Source organism: Cydia splendana, chromosome 4, assembly GCF_910591565.1.
Source record: "Cydia splendana chromosome 4, ilCydSple1.2, whole genome shotgun sequence".
NCBI classification, from domain to species: Eukaryota; Metazoa; Arthropoda; class Insecta; order Lepidoptera; family Tortricidae; genus Cydia; species Cydia splendana.
In genome coordinates, this window is record NC_085963.1 from 14,871,618 (window position 1) to 14,893,195 (window position 21,578).

The 21,578-nt window shown below is 37.1% G+C and overlaps 1 protein-coding gene across 1 annotated transcript in view; it reads right to left on the reverse strand.

Moving 5' to 3' along the window:
- Positions 1-21,578, reverse strand: part of LOC134789984 (lachesin) — a 115,968-nt gene that overhangs the window by 39,332 nt on the left and 55,058 nt on the right. Inside the window, exons 3-5 of the mRNA XM_063760723.1 lie at positions 13,698-13,831; positions 8,923-9,108; positions 8,450-8,642 (exon numbers count right to left, since the gene is read on the reverse strand). Of these exons, the coding sequence (XP_063616793.1) occupies positions 8,450-8,642; positions 8,923-9,108; positions 13,698-13,831 (513 nt within the window). The remainder of the gene's footprint in view (positions 1-8,449; positions 8,643-8,922; positions 9,109-13,697; positions 13,832-21,578) is intronic.

Consider the following 21,578-nt stretch of genomic DNA (forward strand, 5'->3'; position numbering starts at 1 on the left):
AAATAAAAATTTCTGTGTATGAGTCAGATGCAGTACCACGAATGTACAGGTTACAGTGAAAATATCCTTGGACAAACTTCGTGCGTGAATATTGTTGTAAAAATAAATATATAAGGCCCGTACAATATACATTTTAAAAGGTATTGATTATGTTATTCTTATTATATAGCATGATATTTTATTTACATATATTGGTGCTTATAAAATCTAAAGAACTAAAACTGGAAGAGCGATGCTTTTGGACAAGACAGGTTACAGTGAAACGTGCTGCTCTTTATTTGTTATAATATAAGTATTAAATTTAAATAAAAATAATGACTTGGCCTCGAGTTGGTTTAGTTTGGTTTGGTTTAGTTTATCTAGATACATTTTTGTTTCATATTAAAAAAGAGCAAATAAACATACATTCAATTCAAAAATTCGATGACAGGTTAAGATGCCAGTTTTTTGAGAATTACTCATTAATAGTTGATCGCTGGCTGTTCTCACTGCCGGTAAGAACTCTCTCTTCACTAGTTTGTCGCAGCGAAGATACAAGTCGCTCAACGGTACTCGCTCAGCGATGCTCGCTTGGCGGTCAGAACTCACGCTGTGAGAGACCACCCAGCGCAGTGGTAATTTAACTGCACGGAGCGGATGCGAGTGCACGCTTTTGTTATGCATTTACTAGGACATTTGATTGAACTCTGATCTTTGAGCGTACCTATGTAATATATAATCAAATTTTTGAATCACCTGCCTTGTGGTAGTGCAGCTATCAACTATCACCACTTGCTCATAAGTTAGCGCACACAGAAACAATTTTAGCGTGGATAATTTTCAGAGCTGAATTTCTGTATAATAAATACCATTTAGTTCTATATCCATTTTGTGTTAAGCCCATAAAAGTTTGTGACGGTAGCCGTCCCGCCCGAGCGAGTGGCAAGTACTTGTTGGTACAATCAAACATTCAAAACTATCGGAACTACACATTCGGTAACTGGTTACTAGCTCTAACCGCTTCTCGCTCATCGACGCTGGTAGCACAAGTGCCTAAAAGCCCAGTAGATAGTTACCACTAGATATTAAACAGTTCGTGCCCGGAATCGGTGTTCCAGTCCAAAGTTTTACAGGAATTTAAATTTCCATCATCGCTGTTTTAATTAGATATGCATAATCGGCTTTAATTGTTAAAATATTTACCCCATACAGGTCGCAAAGTTTCCAAAGTCTACGTTAAGTTAACCAAAGTCCACGAGTCGGTACTTTGGCAAAGAGTCCTCGAATTAAATGAAAGAGCAATATTTTCCCGCAGCGCCTTGTTTTCAAGTTATCATTTTAATTAAGAACTTGAAACGTGTCGACTCAAGTTGCTAATCATTATTAGGACGATTGAAGGAACAAGTACAATATAACTAAGGAAAATTTGTAGCAAGAATTTTGAGGTTCATCTAATAAGTGATATTATAAATATCGGCTCGAAGCTCTGCAGAGATGAAAACGTCAAATAGAAGGATGCTGGAGTTAATTTGCATCAGTCTCGGAGTAAGTTTCCGCCATTCATTCGCTTATCTGCATAATTTGCTGTACAACATGAAACAAATAGGCACGCGACACGCCGCCGTTTTCAACAGAACATGTTTTATGAGAAACAATAAAGGGCAGATTTTGAATAATACCCCTTTGTGTGGCACCACTGTTTACTGTCCTCATTATTGTTATATTCCGCTTATTATTCGCCGAGGATTCGTGAAAGGTGTCTTTGTATTACTTTTTGTCAACGAGGGAATAATTATCAAGCAAGGATTTTTGTTTTAAGTTAGTCTTGCTCATTTCGATTTTATAAATTGATGATGATGTTCAAAGATATGCTATTTAAGATAGTGTAGGTTAGTCTACCTCTTTTCACTGTTCTGCACTGGCTTTTAAACAAAAAATTGCAATAAAACTAGTTCACATAAATTGCTATAGCTACAGCGACAATGTAAATTATCCGGTTTATGTAAAACAATACTGAAAACCTATAAACTTATACAGTCTTAGTGCAATATTCCCAGATAATATTTTTCCTCCAAACTGATTTATTAACAGGAAGTTTCCTATAAGTTTACTGTAACAAATTTGAAAATGCCCGGCGCCATCATTGAAAAACTATATTTCTCGAGTCCGACGTCCTCGAACTTTCCTCATTGGAATATTCTCTGAAGAAACATCGCCTACGTAATGGATAGCCTGTATTGTTTCACTTCAGATTTATGGAGGTAACTTGTAACGGCTTCTTTAATTAGACTTCTTCAGTCAAATTGATGATTGTTATTGATGCCGGTTAATTTGGAATAGGTTAGGGCGAGGTTTCACCTTAATACCTTTTCAATTATTTAGAAAGTTTTCGATTTTTGACGAGCGATCGGTATGTTAATTTGATGAAGTAATGAATAGCGGTAACTCATTGAGCACTTGAACTGTGTGGAAGTAAAGATGAATTGACGTAGTGCACTTTGTCTTAACAGGTTTGTATGGAGCGCTCGCTTCGTCGTGAAAGTCATTATGGGTGGCGCTATGTTTCCTTTAATGAATTGACTGATGGTAAGTGAAGGCTTGAACAGAGGGTTAAGTGGGACCAACTGATTAATCACCTTGACACTAGTTTACGATAGCTTCTACATATAAATAGGTACGCCTTTTGGTCATGTTTGCATATATTTGATATACATATATATTTGATATTAAAAAAACATAACACAAACTGGGCCGCTACATTTATGTAATAATTATTTATTTATTTACGAAACAAACAGTCTTTTATAGTTATATATAACACTGGAACTTTTATTAAAACTAGACTTAACATCATGTTTATTAAGTAGTTTCTACATAGTAAAACAGAGCTATTTGTGCGTGCAAAAACAAAACACAAAAAAAGTAAAATGGTGAAAATAAAAATATAAGAGTATTATAACAACCTTATGGTATTGTTACTTACTAATTGTTTACAAACTGAATCCTGAGAAGGTTTTGTTATTTATGAATAAAGAAATTATAAAAAGCAGTAACATCTAATACTGAGATTATTTCTTTACCACCTCTAGCACATCTTGCATCCGCGACTTAGACCGCGACTCGAGTCGACATTCCCGCGGCTGTCAAATCTGTCGATTTCCGTAGCATAACCTGTACCCGCGACTGCAACAGCCGCGTAGAGAACTCAAAGTCGCGGCGCGACTCGTCAGTGTTCCCCGATAGCATCAAAGTCTAAACATAAATGCTATTTACATGTGACAACACTGAATCGGAAACAGGGTTGCGCTATTTCATTCGTTCTTTGGTGGTAAAAAATCTAGTTTTTTGTCGATGGTTAAGTTTTTCCTGTCAAAGTATATACAATATATATTCTTTATTAATTTCTGTTTAATAAACCTTTTAAATAAAATATTTTTGTAAGTAACTATAATTAATGGAATTGCTATTATTGGTTTGGTTCTCATATTCCTGTTGTAAATTGTGTTTTTTTTTTTCAGAATAAGTCCAGGAACATATTGTTAACAGGAACGTGCCAACCGAACCCGAAGTGGAGAGTCAGGAAAAGAAACACTCTAGGCAAGCTTGTACGTTTCAAACGCGGAGCTGTCCCCGCCGTTTCTAAATTAACTAAGATGTGAGAAGCGCTTTAGCTTTATGAACACCACCGAAGAAGTGAACTATTATAATGCATATATACATAACCCTAATGGTTATGGCATACCTATCTAAGCTGCCGCAGTAACTCTCAAATAAGTTTCATATAGTTTTTCTTGTGCCAATAATGGATGGCATGTGTGTATACTGTGTACCTGTTTATGATTTGACAATTTGATATGAAAAGCTTATTTCATAGTCCTCGATGAACTCACGACCATATTTTATTGTTTTGTTTACAAATACAAACCAATTTTCTTTCCAGGGTGATATTTAATTGTCCTACGCCGCATGTCGAAGAAAAAGGAAGAGAGAAAATACTTTTCAAGGGTAATAAAGAAGATTCTTACAATTTATCCATTGTGGTTCTAGATGTTAATTGTATATTAGGTTAATAATAAGAAGTCAAATATTGCAAGAATATATAAGGCAAAGCAATGTACTATTAATTTAAATATTGTTTTTTTTTTCACTCCTGTATTTTTTACCTGAAAAGAAACAAAAATAAAGTAGGTAGGTACCTAGAACTCCTAGAAGCCATGGTGCCCCAAGGCCCACTTCATACCTAATGCTGAAAGCAACGTATCATAACATGACCGTATCAGGCCCTGTCAAACATGAAGTGAAACATCTTGAACACGGGTATGATCTAGAGGAGTTTCAATATGGTAGACCATATGATAACCATACCTATGCTACGCAGACTATGACATGAGCGTAACGACTCCTTCAAAATATTGTTGGTCGGCTCGGTCCAGTCATGTCACGGTATGGTGTTGGCAGGGGACGGAATAGTTTAGTGGGTGATGATTGATAATATTTTATACAAAGCATGGTTTTGCGCCGGACATGATCCTGTTACGGCCACGTATTACATCATTCTGTTACAGTACGATGCAGCCGAGCGGGCACAGGCCACATGCACCTAGGTATGTTTTGTTGAAGTTGAGAAAGGTTCCAAACGGTACCTATATAGTAAGAGATTGTTGAAATTAGACATCTAAACGTGATCCTAAATACCACTACTAATATTATGGCTTACTTAAGAAGTTGGATAGCTTGTTTTGAATATTTGTACCTACCCACCTCATCGACTTCGTTTATGTACAAGCAAGAGGGCTCCGTTGTTAGGTTAATGAAAGTTTTGTGTAAGGAAGTTAAAAATTCCTACATACATTATGTACCTATTTACTTCATTGAGTACCTACAAGCTAACTGTTTGAAATTAAAGTTGTAAACATGATGGGTGTGTTGTGGTACTTGTAGGTATCACCGTGCATAATCGATATAAGAGTGCGTAAAGCGCATTTAGTAATTGTTCCATACTTCCTTATCACTTAGGGCAATAAGTAATTATACAAATTATATTATTACATATTATATGAAACTTTTAAGTAATAATTATCATGAGTTTAGTGAAAAAAGTACAAGCAAACCACCCGCGAGACCGAGTCGCGTTTTAAAGTCGCATAGACTTCGACTCGCGGATTGACATAAAGACGAGAGAATATTTTGTCTCAAAATAGGCAGTTGTGCTACGGATTTTAGTTCAAAGTCGCGATCGTTGTCATTTTCTGACAGTGACACCTGATCGCGAGTTTGTCGCGGCTCTCGCGCATGAGTTGTGCTGCCAACACGCGACAAGCCGCCAAGTCGCGCCGATCTATCTCTTCTCGCGCCTGTCGCTGCCAGTTGTGCTAGAGGTGCAGTATTATTTATCATTATTATTTATCATTATCATTATTTTTGATTCTACATACATACATTTATTAAGCAATGTTTCATTATAACTATTTGTAGGTAGGTACATTGATTCTTTTAATTAGTTGGGCTCACAGCTCTAGAATTCTAGCATTCGTTTTAAGTGTCCATTAATATTTTAACAATGTAAAAATAGCAATGATTGCTCACATTTTTGTAAACAAACAAGTCGCACAAAGTGACGAGCAAACAGTTAAAATGCGCGCGAATATTGTTTCAATTGTGAAAACAGGGACAATAAAATTTAGCAATACAAATGACTACGTTGTTTAATTTGTCAATTCAATAACCCTTTTAGGTATCTCGGCCGAATGTGGAGAGAAGTAAGTAATTATTCCCGGGCCGTCTAGTGGTAATCCGGTGGGATTAGAAAGGGCGTTGAATGGTAATAGGAATTCACGAGACGCTGTGCCGCGATTTACTACTAAGATTCAATAGTGAATATTTTAAGCTGTGATTTATTTGGGCCTCTTGCCATTATTAAAAATGGGTAGTGCGGTGTAATATAATGCGGGGAGCTTCTATGTTCGAATATGTGAAGTATCGTTGTAGCAGCCTTGCAGTGTCGATATTTTCAAAACGTTTGAGAAGAATTTAAACCGGCCACGGTTTTCAAAAAGTTAGTAAAATTTTTGGTCGCTTGCGTTATAAAAACGTGTCGTTTGATACCAAAACCACAAAATCGGGTCAGTAACTTTGACGTTACGGTGGAACACACGTCATAAATATACCAATATACCTACAATAAAATTATGGACTTCTAAAAGCTAATTGCTTCCCTTCTAGTCGGGCTTCTGATTGTCTAATATTTAATTAAATTTCACAGACAAATAATTATAATTATACGTGACGTAGGTATAAAAAAGAGTTCTTAGATATACACTCCTAGATTTATTACTAAATATCTTCTTTGCTATTTTTAAATACCTTTGTTAAATGGCGAAATTGGTGGGTGGTTTTAGTCACGGTACAATACATAATAAGGAATGCGAATGCGTTATAAGAAAATAAACGAAACACTTACAGAGGGTTCAATCATTATTGAAGTGAGGAGAGAAACTCAATATTTGCAGTTTTAGTAAATAGAAACGTTGGGCGCACGCTTCATTAAATTTAATGGATGGATACGGCCGGCAAACACTTCGAGCACGTGAAACGTGGCTAATTTGAGTGAAGCGAGCAATCGCTATATGGTGACCACTTTTTACTTGTTTTATTATTATAATATTTTCATGCTTTTTCTAAACTTGACGGACCCTATAGTTAGTGATGTGTTTATTCCTGCATCAGTCTTTAAATACTTACCGGTGGGCGATAACTGAAAGCAATATTGCGATTTGAAATAGACGACAACACTCGTGACATACGTAATACTCCTTAGCCAAGCATTTTCCTGTGAAAACGCATTACTGCATGCAATTTTACGTGAGGATTTCAGCCAGGCATTTCGTGACGTACGATCTTAGAGCATTTAGTAACTGGAGACGTCATTGCCGTAATTTTCTGTACGAAACAGTCTGCCGATTTTTGCGGGGGAGGGGAAGTCAAATGTATTGCTATTTCTACATGATTTGTACGTAACGTACAAATAGCCATGTCAGTCCATACAAAAGTTTGCACAATTGTGCACGTTTTTCGGCAGAGGGGTAAGCTCTTAAAGGCGACTCCAGTTATTAAATGCCCTAAGCGTACGATATGCCCTAGTGAAAATGCCCTATTCTGAAAATTTACACGATCTAAAGAAAACATGGCGAATTCATACATGGCAATTAATTAATCGCCTTTTTAATTAACTAAACGAAATGAAATTATACACATCGAAATACAAAAAATCATCAATATTAATATTGACAATAGGCAATTTATCCACGCCACATTGCCTATACGGTTTGGTGGCCTAGGTATAAGGCAGATATCTAGTGTCGCACTGCCCGCTTTTCTGTCTTCCGTGCATGGTACACTATCCCTCGTAGGTAAAATACTCACACCGTCACTGCGTGACTTCGAGGTAGTGTACCTGTCGGAAGCAGAAAATGCGTGGCGTCTAGCTTGCCCGAACAAAGACATGCCGGCCGAAAAAACAACCCAACGATTTTGGGACGAACCGCTCTGCCATCAAGTACAAAACTGGCTACTAAATTCAGCACAATCCAACACAGAAAAAGCCCGCCTTCTTGCCTCATCCCAACATGAATCCGGCTTTTGGCTACACGCCTTCCCCTCCATTAATTGCGCAACTTTACTGGACAACAATTCTTTCAGACTGGCTGTCGGCCTCCGCCTAGGCGCCGAAATAGTTGTCCCCCACAGCTGTCCCTGCGGAACAGAAGTTGACAGTCTGGGCTCCCACGGCCTCTCCTGCCGAAGGAGTGCCGGCCGCCTGTCCCGCCACGCCAGCCTCAACGATGTCATCCGTCGGGCCTTTGTCAGCGTGGGCGTGCCGGCCGCGTTGGAACCAGCCGGTCTGGCGCGCGACGATGGCAAGAGGCCCGATGGAATAACCCTCATCCCCTGGCAGATGGGACGGCCGCTCATCTGGGATGCCACATGTGTAGACACCCTAGCGCCGTCCCATCTAGTCGCCACGTCTCAGAGAGCTGGCGACGCGGCGGCAGCGGCTGAAACCCTAAAACGCCGCAAATATGCTGGTCTTACAAACAACCACATATTTGCGGCGTTCGCGGTAGAGACCCTGGGGCCGTGGTGTCGTGACGCTCACAATCTTTTTAAGGGCCTAAAAAAAAGACTATTGGAAACCACGGGTGACCCTAGGGCTGGCTCATTCCTAGGCCAAAGAATAGGCATAGCTATTCAGCGTGGGAATGTAGCCAGCCTTATGGGCACCCTTCCGCAGGGGACAGATCTGGGGGACCTAAGGTAGGTGGGTAAGTTTTATTTATTTATTTTATTAGTTTTAGTTTTAATTTATTTAGTTTATACATAATTTTAATAATAGTTTGTATAAGTTTTGTTATTTAATAAATTAGTTCCTTTTACTAAACGAAAAAAGTATCATAAATAAATGCTTAGTTACCTTTTGTCTTCCCCTGTGGTCCTCCTCTGGAAATTAAGTCTCCACCATCCTCCCTGCGCCAAAGAATCTTCGGCGGCGGGAAGCCCCTGGCCTTGCAGACCAGCTTAGCCGATCCACCTTCGGGCACCATCATGTCACCCGACGTCTCTTCATAGATTATGTCCGGTGGTATTACCACCTCCAAAAATGCTGTCTATGTGGCAAAAACATTTCAGTTGTGAACAGAAAGTAGATATAATATACAATCCAGTTATTGAAATAATTTAGCAAGTGCAGTCTTTTTTTTTAATAAATTAAATTTTGGTACCAAATTTATATACAAGCGAATGTTAGGGAGACGTTGATATTCCAGATCTTTATTAATTGATTACACGTTTTAACACGATTTAACACCATTTGCTAAATAAAAATTGTATATTGCTATATGTGATTTGAAAAAAAATTTGAAACATATATTTAGGTGGTATTATTACCTGCATTTTCATGGGATCTGTGTTTACTTGGCACATATATTGTCCTCTGTCTTCTCGTTTAACGCCTCTTATATTAAGTGTCCACGTATTGTAATCATTATGCGTGACACTTAATCGTGCATTATTTGTAATCACATGCTCGTGAATCGCTAGAATCGCCTTTGTATCCGCCTTTATCCATGCGACCTGATCCGCCCAAAACGCCAGCCAGAAATCCGAATGTAACCATGGAATGCGTAAATTGAAAAAAAGATGTAATTACTTGTACATGTGGAAGTAACAGTCAATGAATGCCACGTTTCCGTTTTATTTCAGTATCCATTAGTAAGCCAAGGTTTTAGCCGCAATAAAAATACAAGCAATGAAGACTTTCAGAGGGAACGACTCTAATTACAAGCGAATAGTTCCCAAGAGGTAGTCACGACAACGATCCTCCGGCACCAGCACTATCTTGTTGCGAGCGCCGCGCAAAATACTCTCGGAATTTTTAATTACATTTTCGTCTGGTGGCCGCTATGAGGCTGCGGGCGCGCTGTGAAAACGCCCCTCGTTCACCCACTTTACCAAAAGCGTCGACATCGCAATAGAAGCTAATTTCCTGCATAGCGCTTGGCGTAAAAATGAACAAATTGTCCACAGAAATATGGCATTTAGTTATGAACTTTTACTACAATGGATTAAACTGTAATATAAACTTTAATATATTTTTATTAAAATGTTTTTGCTGGTGTAAAACGTTTTTATTGCTAACTTTTTCTCTCACAAAAGAACTTTCCACTATTATTTAATTAAAATTAGAATTTAAACTAATGTGAAACAAGTGAAGATTGTGCAAGGAATAAGTGCTTGGAAGAGGTGCTATTGAACACGCTAATATAATCAATCATAAACAATTTCATCATAAGTGCTTGTGCATAAGATACTAATTTGTGTCACAATATTAATGGGTGCACAATAAAATTAGACAAACTATTTATTATATATATTACAGACAAAGAAAACAGAAGCATTACAGCATTAAACGCTGTAATGTTTACATTCAAAACCAAATTACGGAGTCTAACAATCTTTTAATCGCATTGTGAATTTCAGCGAGCCCATTGTCTGTTGATTTAAATTGTTTAATTAACGAATTAAAAGATTGTTACGTTGCAGCTTGATATTGTGATTATTAGTTGATATAGATGTCTAAATCACAATATCAAGATTTGATATGAAACAACCAAATAACTTGTCGATTTGCCTTTTATTATTATCAACAAAGTATTTAGAAGTGTCGTATTTAGTTGTTTCGTAAAAAATAAAAAAAATATGTTATATTTTACCACCTTCGGAACTCCAAATCCATCCATACCAGCGGTGCATATCTAAACTAGTGTGATTAATATATCGCCTTGTGTAATTCGTAACGATACAGACCATAAACCCTAACGTAATTTAATTATTTGATCGACTCTCAAATTCATGAGGTTCTCTAAGCAAATGGCTTTAGAGAGATGTAGTTACAAAGATATTCATGTCGACCTTGTATGCACGAGGGAGCTCAATAGAAGTCCAGACGGTGTCTTGTGAGTAGTAATTACTTACGGAGAAGCTAGTCGAGCAAGTATATATTGATACGAGGAGTTCCTGAGGATATCGCTAAGCTTGTTGCTCCCTGGTCCCTTAAAGTTAGGCACCTATTCTCATAACAACGAATGAACTAGGTGCTTTGTAAAAATAATTAGTTTGGTCAAATGGCATTGTAGTAATTGTAATGCCGGTTTTTTTGTCCAGCAAATAAATGCTTGAAATTTACTATTTTTCATATCATTAAAAAATTGATGGCTTGTTGGTAGAAAAAATATCGCTAGTATTTTTATTAGTATAGAAATTTGTTATGTATAATATATCGACCGCTCTGAGAATAAGGACAGACACTTGGGATAGTCTGAGAGAGCTTCTCGAAATGATTGAATAGGGACCAAGGAGGTTTATATCCATTTTAATTTGCTTAAGTGAGACTGTTTTAATATGTAAATCTCGTAGATAAACAAAGTTTGGGAAAACCTTACTTATTTTTTTGCAGTTAAAGTAAAGTTGATGGGGCACGGACCCAATGTAGTAATATATTATAATATAATAAAAAGTGTCCAGTTTAAATTAAATAACACAAAAAAGAAATAGTGCAGTGAGATTCATAGCATGCTCCCATAACTTTCTTTAGTCAACAAAACACGTTTAATATGGTGCAAGTAAAATTGATACCCAAGAATACAGCAGACGTTGAGACTCATCACAAAAAAAAACTGATTATGATGATTTGTTTTAATAAACCATCTTATTTTGTGAAGTTGATATTGGCGTGCAATGAAGACTAACGTTTCCGTCAGCCTGATCAATTAACTTTACAATAAAATTGAATCGTGTACATTCTATACGTGACACACAGCCGGAAAACACATTCTTTCACTCGTTTATTTTTAAATAAAGGTAATCAACTGGATTTCTTATACCGGGTGTGGCCTGTAATACGAGCAAAAAATGTAACTGTAGGCTTGTACTCCTCATACTGACCAACATTTGTTCAGCAACTTTTAAAAATAACTTGTGGTTTGATTTTTAATATACTTTAAAGTTTATTCTAAGACGCAATGTATTGCGAATTTTGTTATGTTTAAGGCGTGACAACCAACGTCAATCACAATGATATGCCGTGGCGATGGCGTCCATTGAAGATAATATTTATTTTGTATGAAAAATAGGGACTCTAAATACTTATTTTTAATTAAAGTGTCATCGTTTGAGGAGTACAATCTATGTTTTAATTATTTACTCGTGTTACAGGCCACACCCGGTAAATTATTGTTATAAGCTATAACATTTTAATTTGCGTCTCCTCACTTTGACTTATTTCACTTATTACTCGTGAGCTTATTTCATTACCAAAATATCCCCCAGAATAGTTCTTTACATTCTAGCAGTACAATATACATATAGGCAAAAAGAATAGATAGTATAGAGGGGTCCTGTCATTGTAAATTTTGTAGTCACTGTAAATTTACTGCCATCTATCGACACACGACTAAAACTCAAAATGAAAACGTATAAAGTTATCAAACAATGTATTGTATATGGATAAATGATTTTATTATTTTTATATCATTTTGATCCATGTTCATTCACTGATATTTATGTGTTAAAATTGTTAAATATGAAACGGTGTCGTCACGCCATCTAGCCGAGGATAGGCTAAAGGTGTGTGCGGCATCTATTCGAGAATGACTTTTACTTGAATTCCGAGGCACGTTTTTTTCTTAGACTTTATTCGTCTTATACGAAGTTACATATGTCTTTGATATAGGTATACAATGGTTTTCCAATCGTATATCCTAAATCGCAAAACTTTAAATTTCGAATAAGAGCGGAAGCAGTCGCGCTGTCACTTGAGAAAGTTTAAAATTTGCTTCTACTGTTTTCTTGGGTTGGTTCTATGTGCAATTGTCAAGTGTCTAGTGCAAGTGGTGCTTTGTGTGTTCTAACTCTAAGCTATTTCGGACAAAATTACAATTGATTGTGCAATTAAAGTTTTAGTGTTGCTCTATTCTAGGATAGAGATAGGTCTAGAGAGTGATGCGAATGGGTAGTAACGTTCGACAGGGAACAAAAGTTGTATGGAGATAATTTGCTCTGGGATTTTTAAGGATAAATATCATATATGTAGTATTGTAGTATACATTTTTTATTTCTTATTCTCGCACCTATTGACTAAATTGAATAAGTTATTGCAATTTTCATAACATCATATTTCCTTTGAGTAACTTTTAATTGCTTATTAAAGTTAGATATAAGCTTCGAGACCAATTTTATCGTCTATCGACTGTTTATTTTTGAGAGCTAACAGAAAGCTCTAAATCAGGTTACTCGTGGAAACTGGAGGCACTGTTTTAAATAGATTTACTCGTATTATTCACGTCATTTCATATTCGTAATTTATTATATATATTATCTACTTCTCTATTTGATAACAAATATTAAATTTACCTTTATAGTCTGTTTAACAAAAATAGAGAAACTATGCCATCTGTTGGAAGAAAGTTACTTTCTCATAAAAAGATTTTTCTCATTTTCAGTTCGATGTCAAACGTTACTTAGTGAAGAAGTGCATAGAAGGTTGTGTGCTAAAGAACTGTGCAAGAAGTGTAGGAGTCAGTGCAAAATACTATTTGGCGAGATCCATAATTCAATTGTAAACAGTAATAATAAGTGTGTGAAAAATGTAAATCCAATTCATGTTAGTCCAATCAACGAGTGGAATAAATTATTTAAAAAATCCAATTTCGTGCATTGTTGTTGAAACGAAGTTGTTAAAAGAATTATTAAAATATACGTATAATTTTTTTTGCTTTAGGAATTTCAAAATTATATTAATGCTTTTGTGCTCATAGTAGGTACATACCTACTATAAATACCACAACGAGTAAGTAGTGTTTCATTTGTCCTTTTACCTTTAATGAAGACAAGAAACGTAAATACCCTCTCGGAATTTTTAAATGATATCAATTTTTAATTTAAGTCACAAAATGTAATTTTATAAATTACACAATTGTTAAACATTTAACAATTGTGTAATTTAAAAAACATTTAATCGTTGATGGGGCTATATTAACTAGATGAATTATACATTTTAATTTGACCAAAGTACAGCGAGTAAGGTTATTATAGATCTCAAACCAAAGGTGCTGAGGTGCTCCTCTATCAAGTGGCTAGCTGGACTGATTCGGTTTGATACACACCCTGGCAGTGGCGGAGTCGCCACTCACCCTATAACCGCCCAGGTTATTCACGACGCAGGTGAACATCGCGTCCCGGCCTTGAGCGATCGTCACGTTCTCAAGGGGGAACATGAAGTCTGGTTCCAGACCTAGAGCTGAAACAAAAAAAAAACATTTAAACATATAGCGGGCCTATTATGGATGGCGTTATCCACGTGACAAAATATCCGTCACTTTTTAACAGAGTGCGATTGAAAGTGACGGATACCGTTTTATCACGCTGTCACGTAGACAAGCACGACCATCATATCCGTACCGAAGTTTGTTTATGAGAAAAACTATAATACAGTAATGCACAAAATAGCAGTCTTTTTACCGCATTTCAGTAGCATTCGGGATAAAATCATTCAAGAGATTGTTCGGTCATATTGAGTGAAGGGTTCCGTATTATTTGACCTTACGTTACAATACGAGTAAGGCTCATTTAGACGATGCGAGAACTCGCATGCGAGTTTCCTTACATTGTGGGTTTTGATCGGTCGGTTGAATTGGACGTAACCAACAGTCCGCAATGTAACTAAAATCGCATGCGAGTTCGCGCGGCGTCTAAATCAGCCCTAACAGAAGAACTTTACTGTTTGTGTTAGTGGTTAAAGTAAAACAATTTTTGTATCACCTTTCATTGATACAGGGTAAGTTACTGGGAATTTTAAACTAAAGTCTCAATTCACGTCGTACTAAATGTGTAGGAGCATTCAAACATAATTATTTTGGATATTTCTAATCTTATTTTAAAAGTTATTAATGTGATTTTACTCATGGGGCAACATACTTACTTACAATATTAATTAGTCGTTTTTTGATATCTTATAAATTTATCAAATAATTTTTATTTATTGCATAGCCCTGAACATAAATTACATAATTAGATGTGACAGTTAAGTTAGTCAATTTATCTACACACATATCATAAACTCTCTATGACGCCTTCAAAATCCGTAAATAATGGCCCACATTACGATAAACTGTTTTGTTACAGCAAATTTCTTATCTGTGAAAATGTGGTAATAGCTTCATTACTATATCAAAATCGATTTGGTAATGCATTTTAAATTTCGAACATCTCTGAATAAAAAAAGCAATTTGATTTGAGCCCTATTCTAATATCAGTCGAGATGACGTTTTATTCGAAATCAAATGACAATTGCATACAATATTGACAAATCCCGCATGTAAGTTGGTATCGGACGATATGGTAATCGACCCCGACTCTAGTTTGTCTCTGAATTAAAAAAAAAACTTTGGATGCGTGACATGCGTGAAAAAAGTTGCCGCCATTTGACGTACAGTTTATATTTTAATTAATTTGTAAGAAAAAAATAATTTGTTTTGTTGTTTTTAAAGTAACTATAACAAAAGTTTCGTGTAAAATGTGCGATAAAGATATTTCGGAGACGCCAGCTCATATCCGCGAGTTCCGCCAGAGAGGAAAGTGCCCCAATGTCGGCTGTAATATGAGGTTAGTGAATATATCATAGAAAGTTTATAATATGTGTGTAGATAAAGCAGTGTATGTAACTGTACATAATTAGGCATTAAAACACTCGTGTGATACTATTATGAAACTCATTTCATTCGTTTCATAAACCCACACTCGTATTTTAATGCCTTTCATTATGTAGCAGTCACATAAACTACTATTATGACACCCTGTTAGGGCAGTAATCGCCCGTAACCCTTTATATCGTACTAACTACAGCATAAGAGTACAAACGTACTGGCTCTTTTTAACGATGTTTATATTATAAGCACATAATGTATTTGCAAGTCAGCTTTCTAATATTCATAGCCGAATTTGCCATATCATAGTCCAAATTGACTAAATCACATAACAATGTTTGCATCATTGCTCGTTGATTTAATTAATTAGTTAAATAGAACTGCTATGGATTGGTTCCTGAAATAGAGGCATTGTGAATCGTTTCGGGTCGTTGATGCGAGACTGATTTAGTCAGCGATATCATCATTTGCCTAAATACATAAATTGTATGTAGGTACGTGAGTTGCTTAGTAAAGCTAGTCTACATAGTGAGGTGTGCCGTTTATGAATAATTAATGAAACGGTACCTATGTAAAGGATTCTAGGTGAGTATAATATTTAGTGGAAAATACTCAATTAGAAAATTACCTCAATAAGATATTTAAACTTTTCTAATTAACGTTATGTAAACTGATCGTGAATTAACATTCAGTATTAAATGTTTTATACCGCGTGGTGAAAAACTAGCGTATGATGGTGAGTAGTTATCGTAGCCTATGAACTGAATATTCCGTTGTCTTATTTGAAAATGCATAGGGATTGGATGACAAAGATTATCCAATCGCACGTTCATCCGAATCACAATTTAAGGACCTATTTCTATGAATAAAGTCTGCATATTATATAATTATGCCTGTAATTTTGCAAAATTGGAAGTACAATCAAAACATTTAATTTCCTACCCATTTTGTACTTTGTTACAGTGACAATAGTATGAGGTCTCTATCGACTCTCATATTGATTGTCACTGTGACAAGGTACGAAATGGGTCGGAAATTAAATTCTTTGACTGTAGGTACTAAGCTAATGTTGATATCAGTTTACCTACTACACATGTTCGATGAGATAAGGTGTACCTTATTCAACGAACATGTCGGACAGGCAGCGTTCGTTTGAAATGACCCGTATAATTGTGACCTAAAAACCATAAGAACTGTGCTTTATAGAAGACAAATTTTATATTGGTTGGTCTCAGCGTCCCGCCCGTGGTCGGTACGCTATAAAAATGACAACCCAGAAGACGGTGTCGCCGGCTTATTGAAGCGGTAAGTGATTTTTGCTCCCGACGGCTCCGCTGCGCCGTTACCGATTTGCATAAATGGAGAACCAGCAACTTTGGCGACGAATCGACTATATTTTCCGGTAACGTGATAAGCATTGGCTTTTATTTCGCTAACGGCTAAATTGGAATGCGAATTAAAGAAAACTTCACTAACTCGTATAATCCATGCTAAATTGGAACTTTGACTGTGCATTCATTGGGAAAAAGTAGTTCTATTTCAGGACCCATAACGTACATAAAAAAACATAACGTAGATGTTCTTTTATTCCATACCTAAAACATTAAAGAAAGTTAGTAAAGTTACAAAACAAGGGTAGTGGTAAAAACAATGGGCACCTTACCTATATGCCAGGCACTTTGCACATTTATTTGCTACATATTTATTTAAAAATCAATGGCTACAATACGGAACTTTTACCTCGAGCAACGTCTCGAAGCAGATTATTTAAGTATCATTTAGTCTTTATTTTTCATGAGATACCGTTTCCCAAATAAAAGAGCTAAAAGTGTTTTTCAGCGTAAAAATATCTTACAAAGCGGCACCTACATAATATGCTGTAAATTGGGTGAGTGTAGGTTACCGGCGAATGGATAGCTCGAGGCGTCAATATTCTACGTGACCAGTTCCCTGCGTCGCGCCAGGAAACATGTGTCGGAAGTGACGACTATCTATTTGCCCATAGAATGGCGATCATGCCTCTGAATTGTTTGCGTGGACCCGTGCGTGGTGGTTAGTAGCTCAATCGCATCTATATTTACTAACAGAATGTATGGTGTCATTGATGATATTGAGGAATTATTTGAGCTGAATGGTACTTAATCTCGTATTACGTTAAAAGGCGTTTAAACAATGACAATAAGAACATGAGCAATGTATGAAAATCATAAAGCACTATTTTTTGTTATTATTGATTAGGTACCTAATCGGTTACCATCAGGCAGGCGATTCGTATGCTTGTTTGCCTCTTATATAAATAATTTAAATAAACACAATATTATTATTTTCAAGAGTTTAAACGCATAGACAAATGTTATGTGTATGAAAAAAAAAAACACAAAACAACACAGCGCATTTCACAAAATAACAAAAAGGCACGAATAGAACTTTCGTTCATCGATTGGCCGCACTAGCCTCCACACCGAAATGGTTCGTCGAATAAAAATAAATTGTAAACACAATTCACTTCGGTGTAGATACTTGGGAGCAGTAGTGTGTGGCTAGCCGAATCGGTCAATTGAAACACCAGTGCAAATGTCGCCAAAGCGGGCGAGATAAAAATACAGTAGGTCAATTAATAACTGTTTGTCTTATATCATAGATTATTGTTATTTTCTTCTTCTTCCCCGGTCGCTCATTGCTGAGAATCGCGATCATGCTCCGTCTACATAGTATGGGGTCATAAGCCATAATATAAGTCACGCACTGCATTTTCCGGCCAACCATTAGCCTTTTAATATTCGCCATATAAAATAACGTATTATATTAAACCTCTGAAAGCGATAGCGGACTAATCCTTGATGGTTATAGCATGAAACATTTTTTTTTATAAATTATGTTGTTGTCGTTGCCGCATTACTGCCGGGATTAGAACGGTCTATACGTCACTCATTTTACCAATCATATTGATATTATCTCTCGGATATACCGTGGCACGGACACAAATCCATTTAATTAATAGTAGTGCAGCGCAAAATTGAAGGTACTACTGCATTACTAATCAAATCACCAATGAGGTGGTCCAATACAATAAAGGTCGACGTTTCTTTACTTTACCTACTTAAATGCACCTGAAGAGCGCGACTTTGCGAACAACGGCATCGTGAACACAAAACTCGACGTGATGACCATGTAACTACCTACATCAAGAGTGTAAAGGATGGCGCTAGACCGGGCCGGGGCCGGGCCGGAGCTTCCAGCGCTTCGTTTTCTATGGAAAGCACCACGTAGATCACGTGCTTAAGAGGAAGAAGAGAAAATGTTGTTTTTCTCGGGGATGAGGACACTCGTAACAACTTTATGAATTAACTTCTTTACAATAATTATTCTTAATTAAGCTATCTATTACATTAAACAGTGACAATCGTAGTAGAAAATTATGTAGTAGATTTATAAAAATCCTACTGTTTGTGCTCCACTGGGCAATCCCCAGCCTGATGCCGTCGATACACACATGTCCCGCGTCCTATATTGGGAAGCTACTGGCACACTGCATGTGGTAACTTGTTTTTGTAAAAGAAAATACTCTTTTTCCAGACGTCCGTTTTTCTGTTTCTAAATGGCACTTCTCGTTTTTATCACAACTAGATATGGCGCGCATTCAAATTAGAACATAACAAAAGTGTAATTAATAAGTTATTACTTAAGAGCCAACGGGAGTGGTCATTTCTCCATACAAACGTACTCCTCGTTTTCCTCCGTGGTTTTTGAAGCTAGAGCAATGATTTTTTCAACACAGATTAATATTGTCAATATCTGTGTCGGACCGTTCTGCTTTTTTTGATATTTTTGTTTTTTAAGGCGCTAGAGCCCTTCAAAAATGGCCAAAATGGCCTAATTGACTATGCCGCAATGAGAGGCGTGGCATTCAAAACTGATATCAATTAGCAAAAAAAGCAAAACGGTCCGACACAGATAATTTCATAATCATTTAGATTTCCAAATTTGGTTACGATTGGTTAAGTTTTGGTGGAGGAAACAGAGGAGTACGAAACCTCGATTTTTGAGATTTTACGCAGGATTTTTCGCCTTGTCCTTATCGCACTACTTTTAGGTGCCGCTTCCGTTAGCGAGACGGGTATATTTACCTAAAATATTTAAAACTCAGCTCCTGTTTCGTCGTAAGTACTTGCAGCGCATCTCGCAGCGCAACTCCGAAATCAGAAATTTTTTTTGGCCTGAAACGGCCAAAAACATACATTTTGGTCGAGTAGATGTCGACGTTTTCTATGGGAATGCCATTTTTTTTTTGGGATTTCGGGGTTGGTCTCATAGAAAAAGTTGATCAGTATGACCTACCTAATCACCTTGCACAATAGTTATGGCTAGTTGTTCAAAAAACGCCCTGTATATTTACATAGTTGTATGTACTTATAACACAACTAAATGACCTTACTGGGATTTGAATCCGGGACCTCCTGCTTCATAGGCAGGGTCACTCCTGCCTAGGCTTGGAGGCCGTAAAAACTAAGGTTAAGGATTGAAATTTTACCATCGCAAAGCCTTCTAAAGAAGGCTACGAAAAACCATTTTTGTAAATAAAATATCTATATTCGAAGCTTTCCAATACACTCCGGAACCTGCCTAAAACGAGTACGTTGCTTACATTCAGATTTCAGATACGATTTTGTAAGCGAACCGGTATCCGCGTCCGTTTTGAGCTGCAAGTGTCCAGGCCGAGTGGATAATTTAGAAAAGGCTTAAGTGCTTTCAGTTATTAGAGGAACATATGCCGTTATGAAAGTAAATAGGACCGAATTTGTATAGCAAGCGATCGGACTGCCAATAACCGGATAACTGGCGACGCGGCCGCGTTCAGTGGAGCTGAGCAAAGTCGGCCTTGTGTTTACATTTTACGTCGTTATGATTACGTACGTTACCTAGTTACCTACGTCGGGAGGATGGTCCTTTTTTTACTGTCCGCTATGCTGCTTCATAACTTTAGTAATTTTTAAAATATGAAATAGCTCTTTTACTTTAATGCGTATGTTTAATCATATTTCTACAAGTAATTTGTAAAGGGATGGAATTAATAGGTAAATTCTTACTTCTTATTAATAGGGCACTTCTAACTTAGTTCGAAAAAAAAAAGAACGGTGAGCTACAAAAACCTAGATATCTGCAAGTACAATGGCGGGAAACAACTTGTAACTGCACAATTTTATTAGTCATCATTTTCTCGTTTTACAAAAGCTGGTGTGGCTTCTATATAGATACTGAAACTTGTATTGCTATTATAAAAAACTATTTGTTTAACCCACCGTTTTTGTGTTACATTTATGTAGGTATATATTTGAATTTTACAGCCGTTGCCACAAAACGCATATCGGCCATTAAAAAATCACGAAGTAGACTTGTATCCATTGGATTGGAACAACAATAGAGCATAATTCACTTCGAGCAGAGTCGGTCGTCGGCCGCACTGTCGAGAGGCCGAACGAAATCACTGAACCAAATTGCAAATGAAGCCGCGTAACGGCGCTATATCTGATCTTCGGCGGTACACCGCGCACCGTCGGACCACGTCAATACCTAAGTGCCGCTGGTTCGCTGTAACTAGTGCTCTGTAAACTCGACATTATGTTCACATCCGATAAAGTGAATCACACGAGTACAGCATGAACGATTCTCATATCAGGCACATCGTCTGCGCATTAACTAACTACAAGCAAGCGGGGCACATTGCCCGTAGAACCGATAGCCATTGGGGCGGAAAGGTTCTCGAGTGGCGACCACGTACCGGAAGGCGCAGCGTGGGTAGACCCCCCACAAGGTGGACTGACGACCTGGTAAAGGTAGCGGGAGTCCGTTGGATGTGGCTGGCGCAAGACCGGTCATTGTGGCACTCTTTGGGGGAGGCCTATGTCCAGCAGTGGACGTCCTCTGGCTAATATGATGATGAAGCATGACGTGAAGATATTAATCGATTCTACTCCCCGTGAGATTCGTGTTTATAAAAAAATACTGCTATTCACGCCAACTGCAACATCGGCGTGCAATTTCCATACAAGTTGCAGTCAGGTTGTAGTCCGTCTGTACCGGCCTTTACACTTTCAAGCAATAAATAGCCAGATTCACTGAATTATCATATGTAAATACAGTTTATTACCGAGGCGAGTGATATCAATTGCCTCCAATTACATGCATTTTGTCATCAATGCCGATAAAATGATCGTGAAAATGGAGTATGCTGCATAACTAAATGCTCTCGATGGATCGGAGCGTATCGTGTACATAATATTCAATCAAAAATTAATCAAAGCATTTATTTTCAGGCAACTAAGCCAGATAAATACATACCTT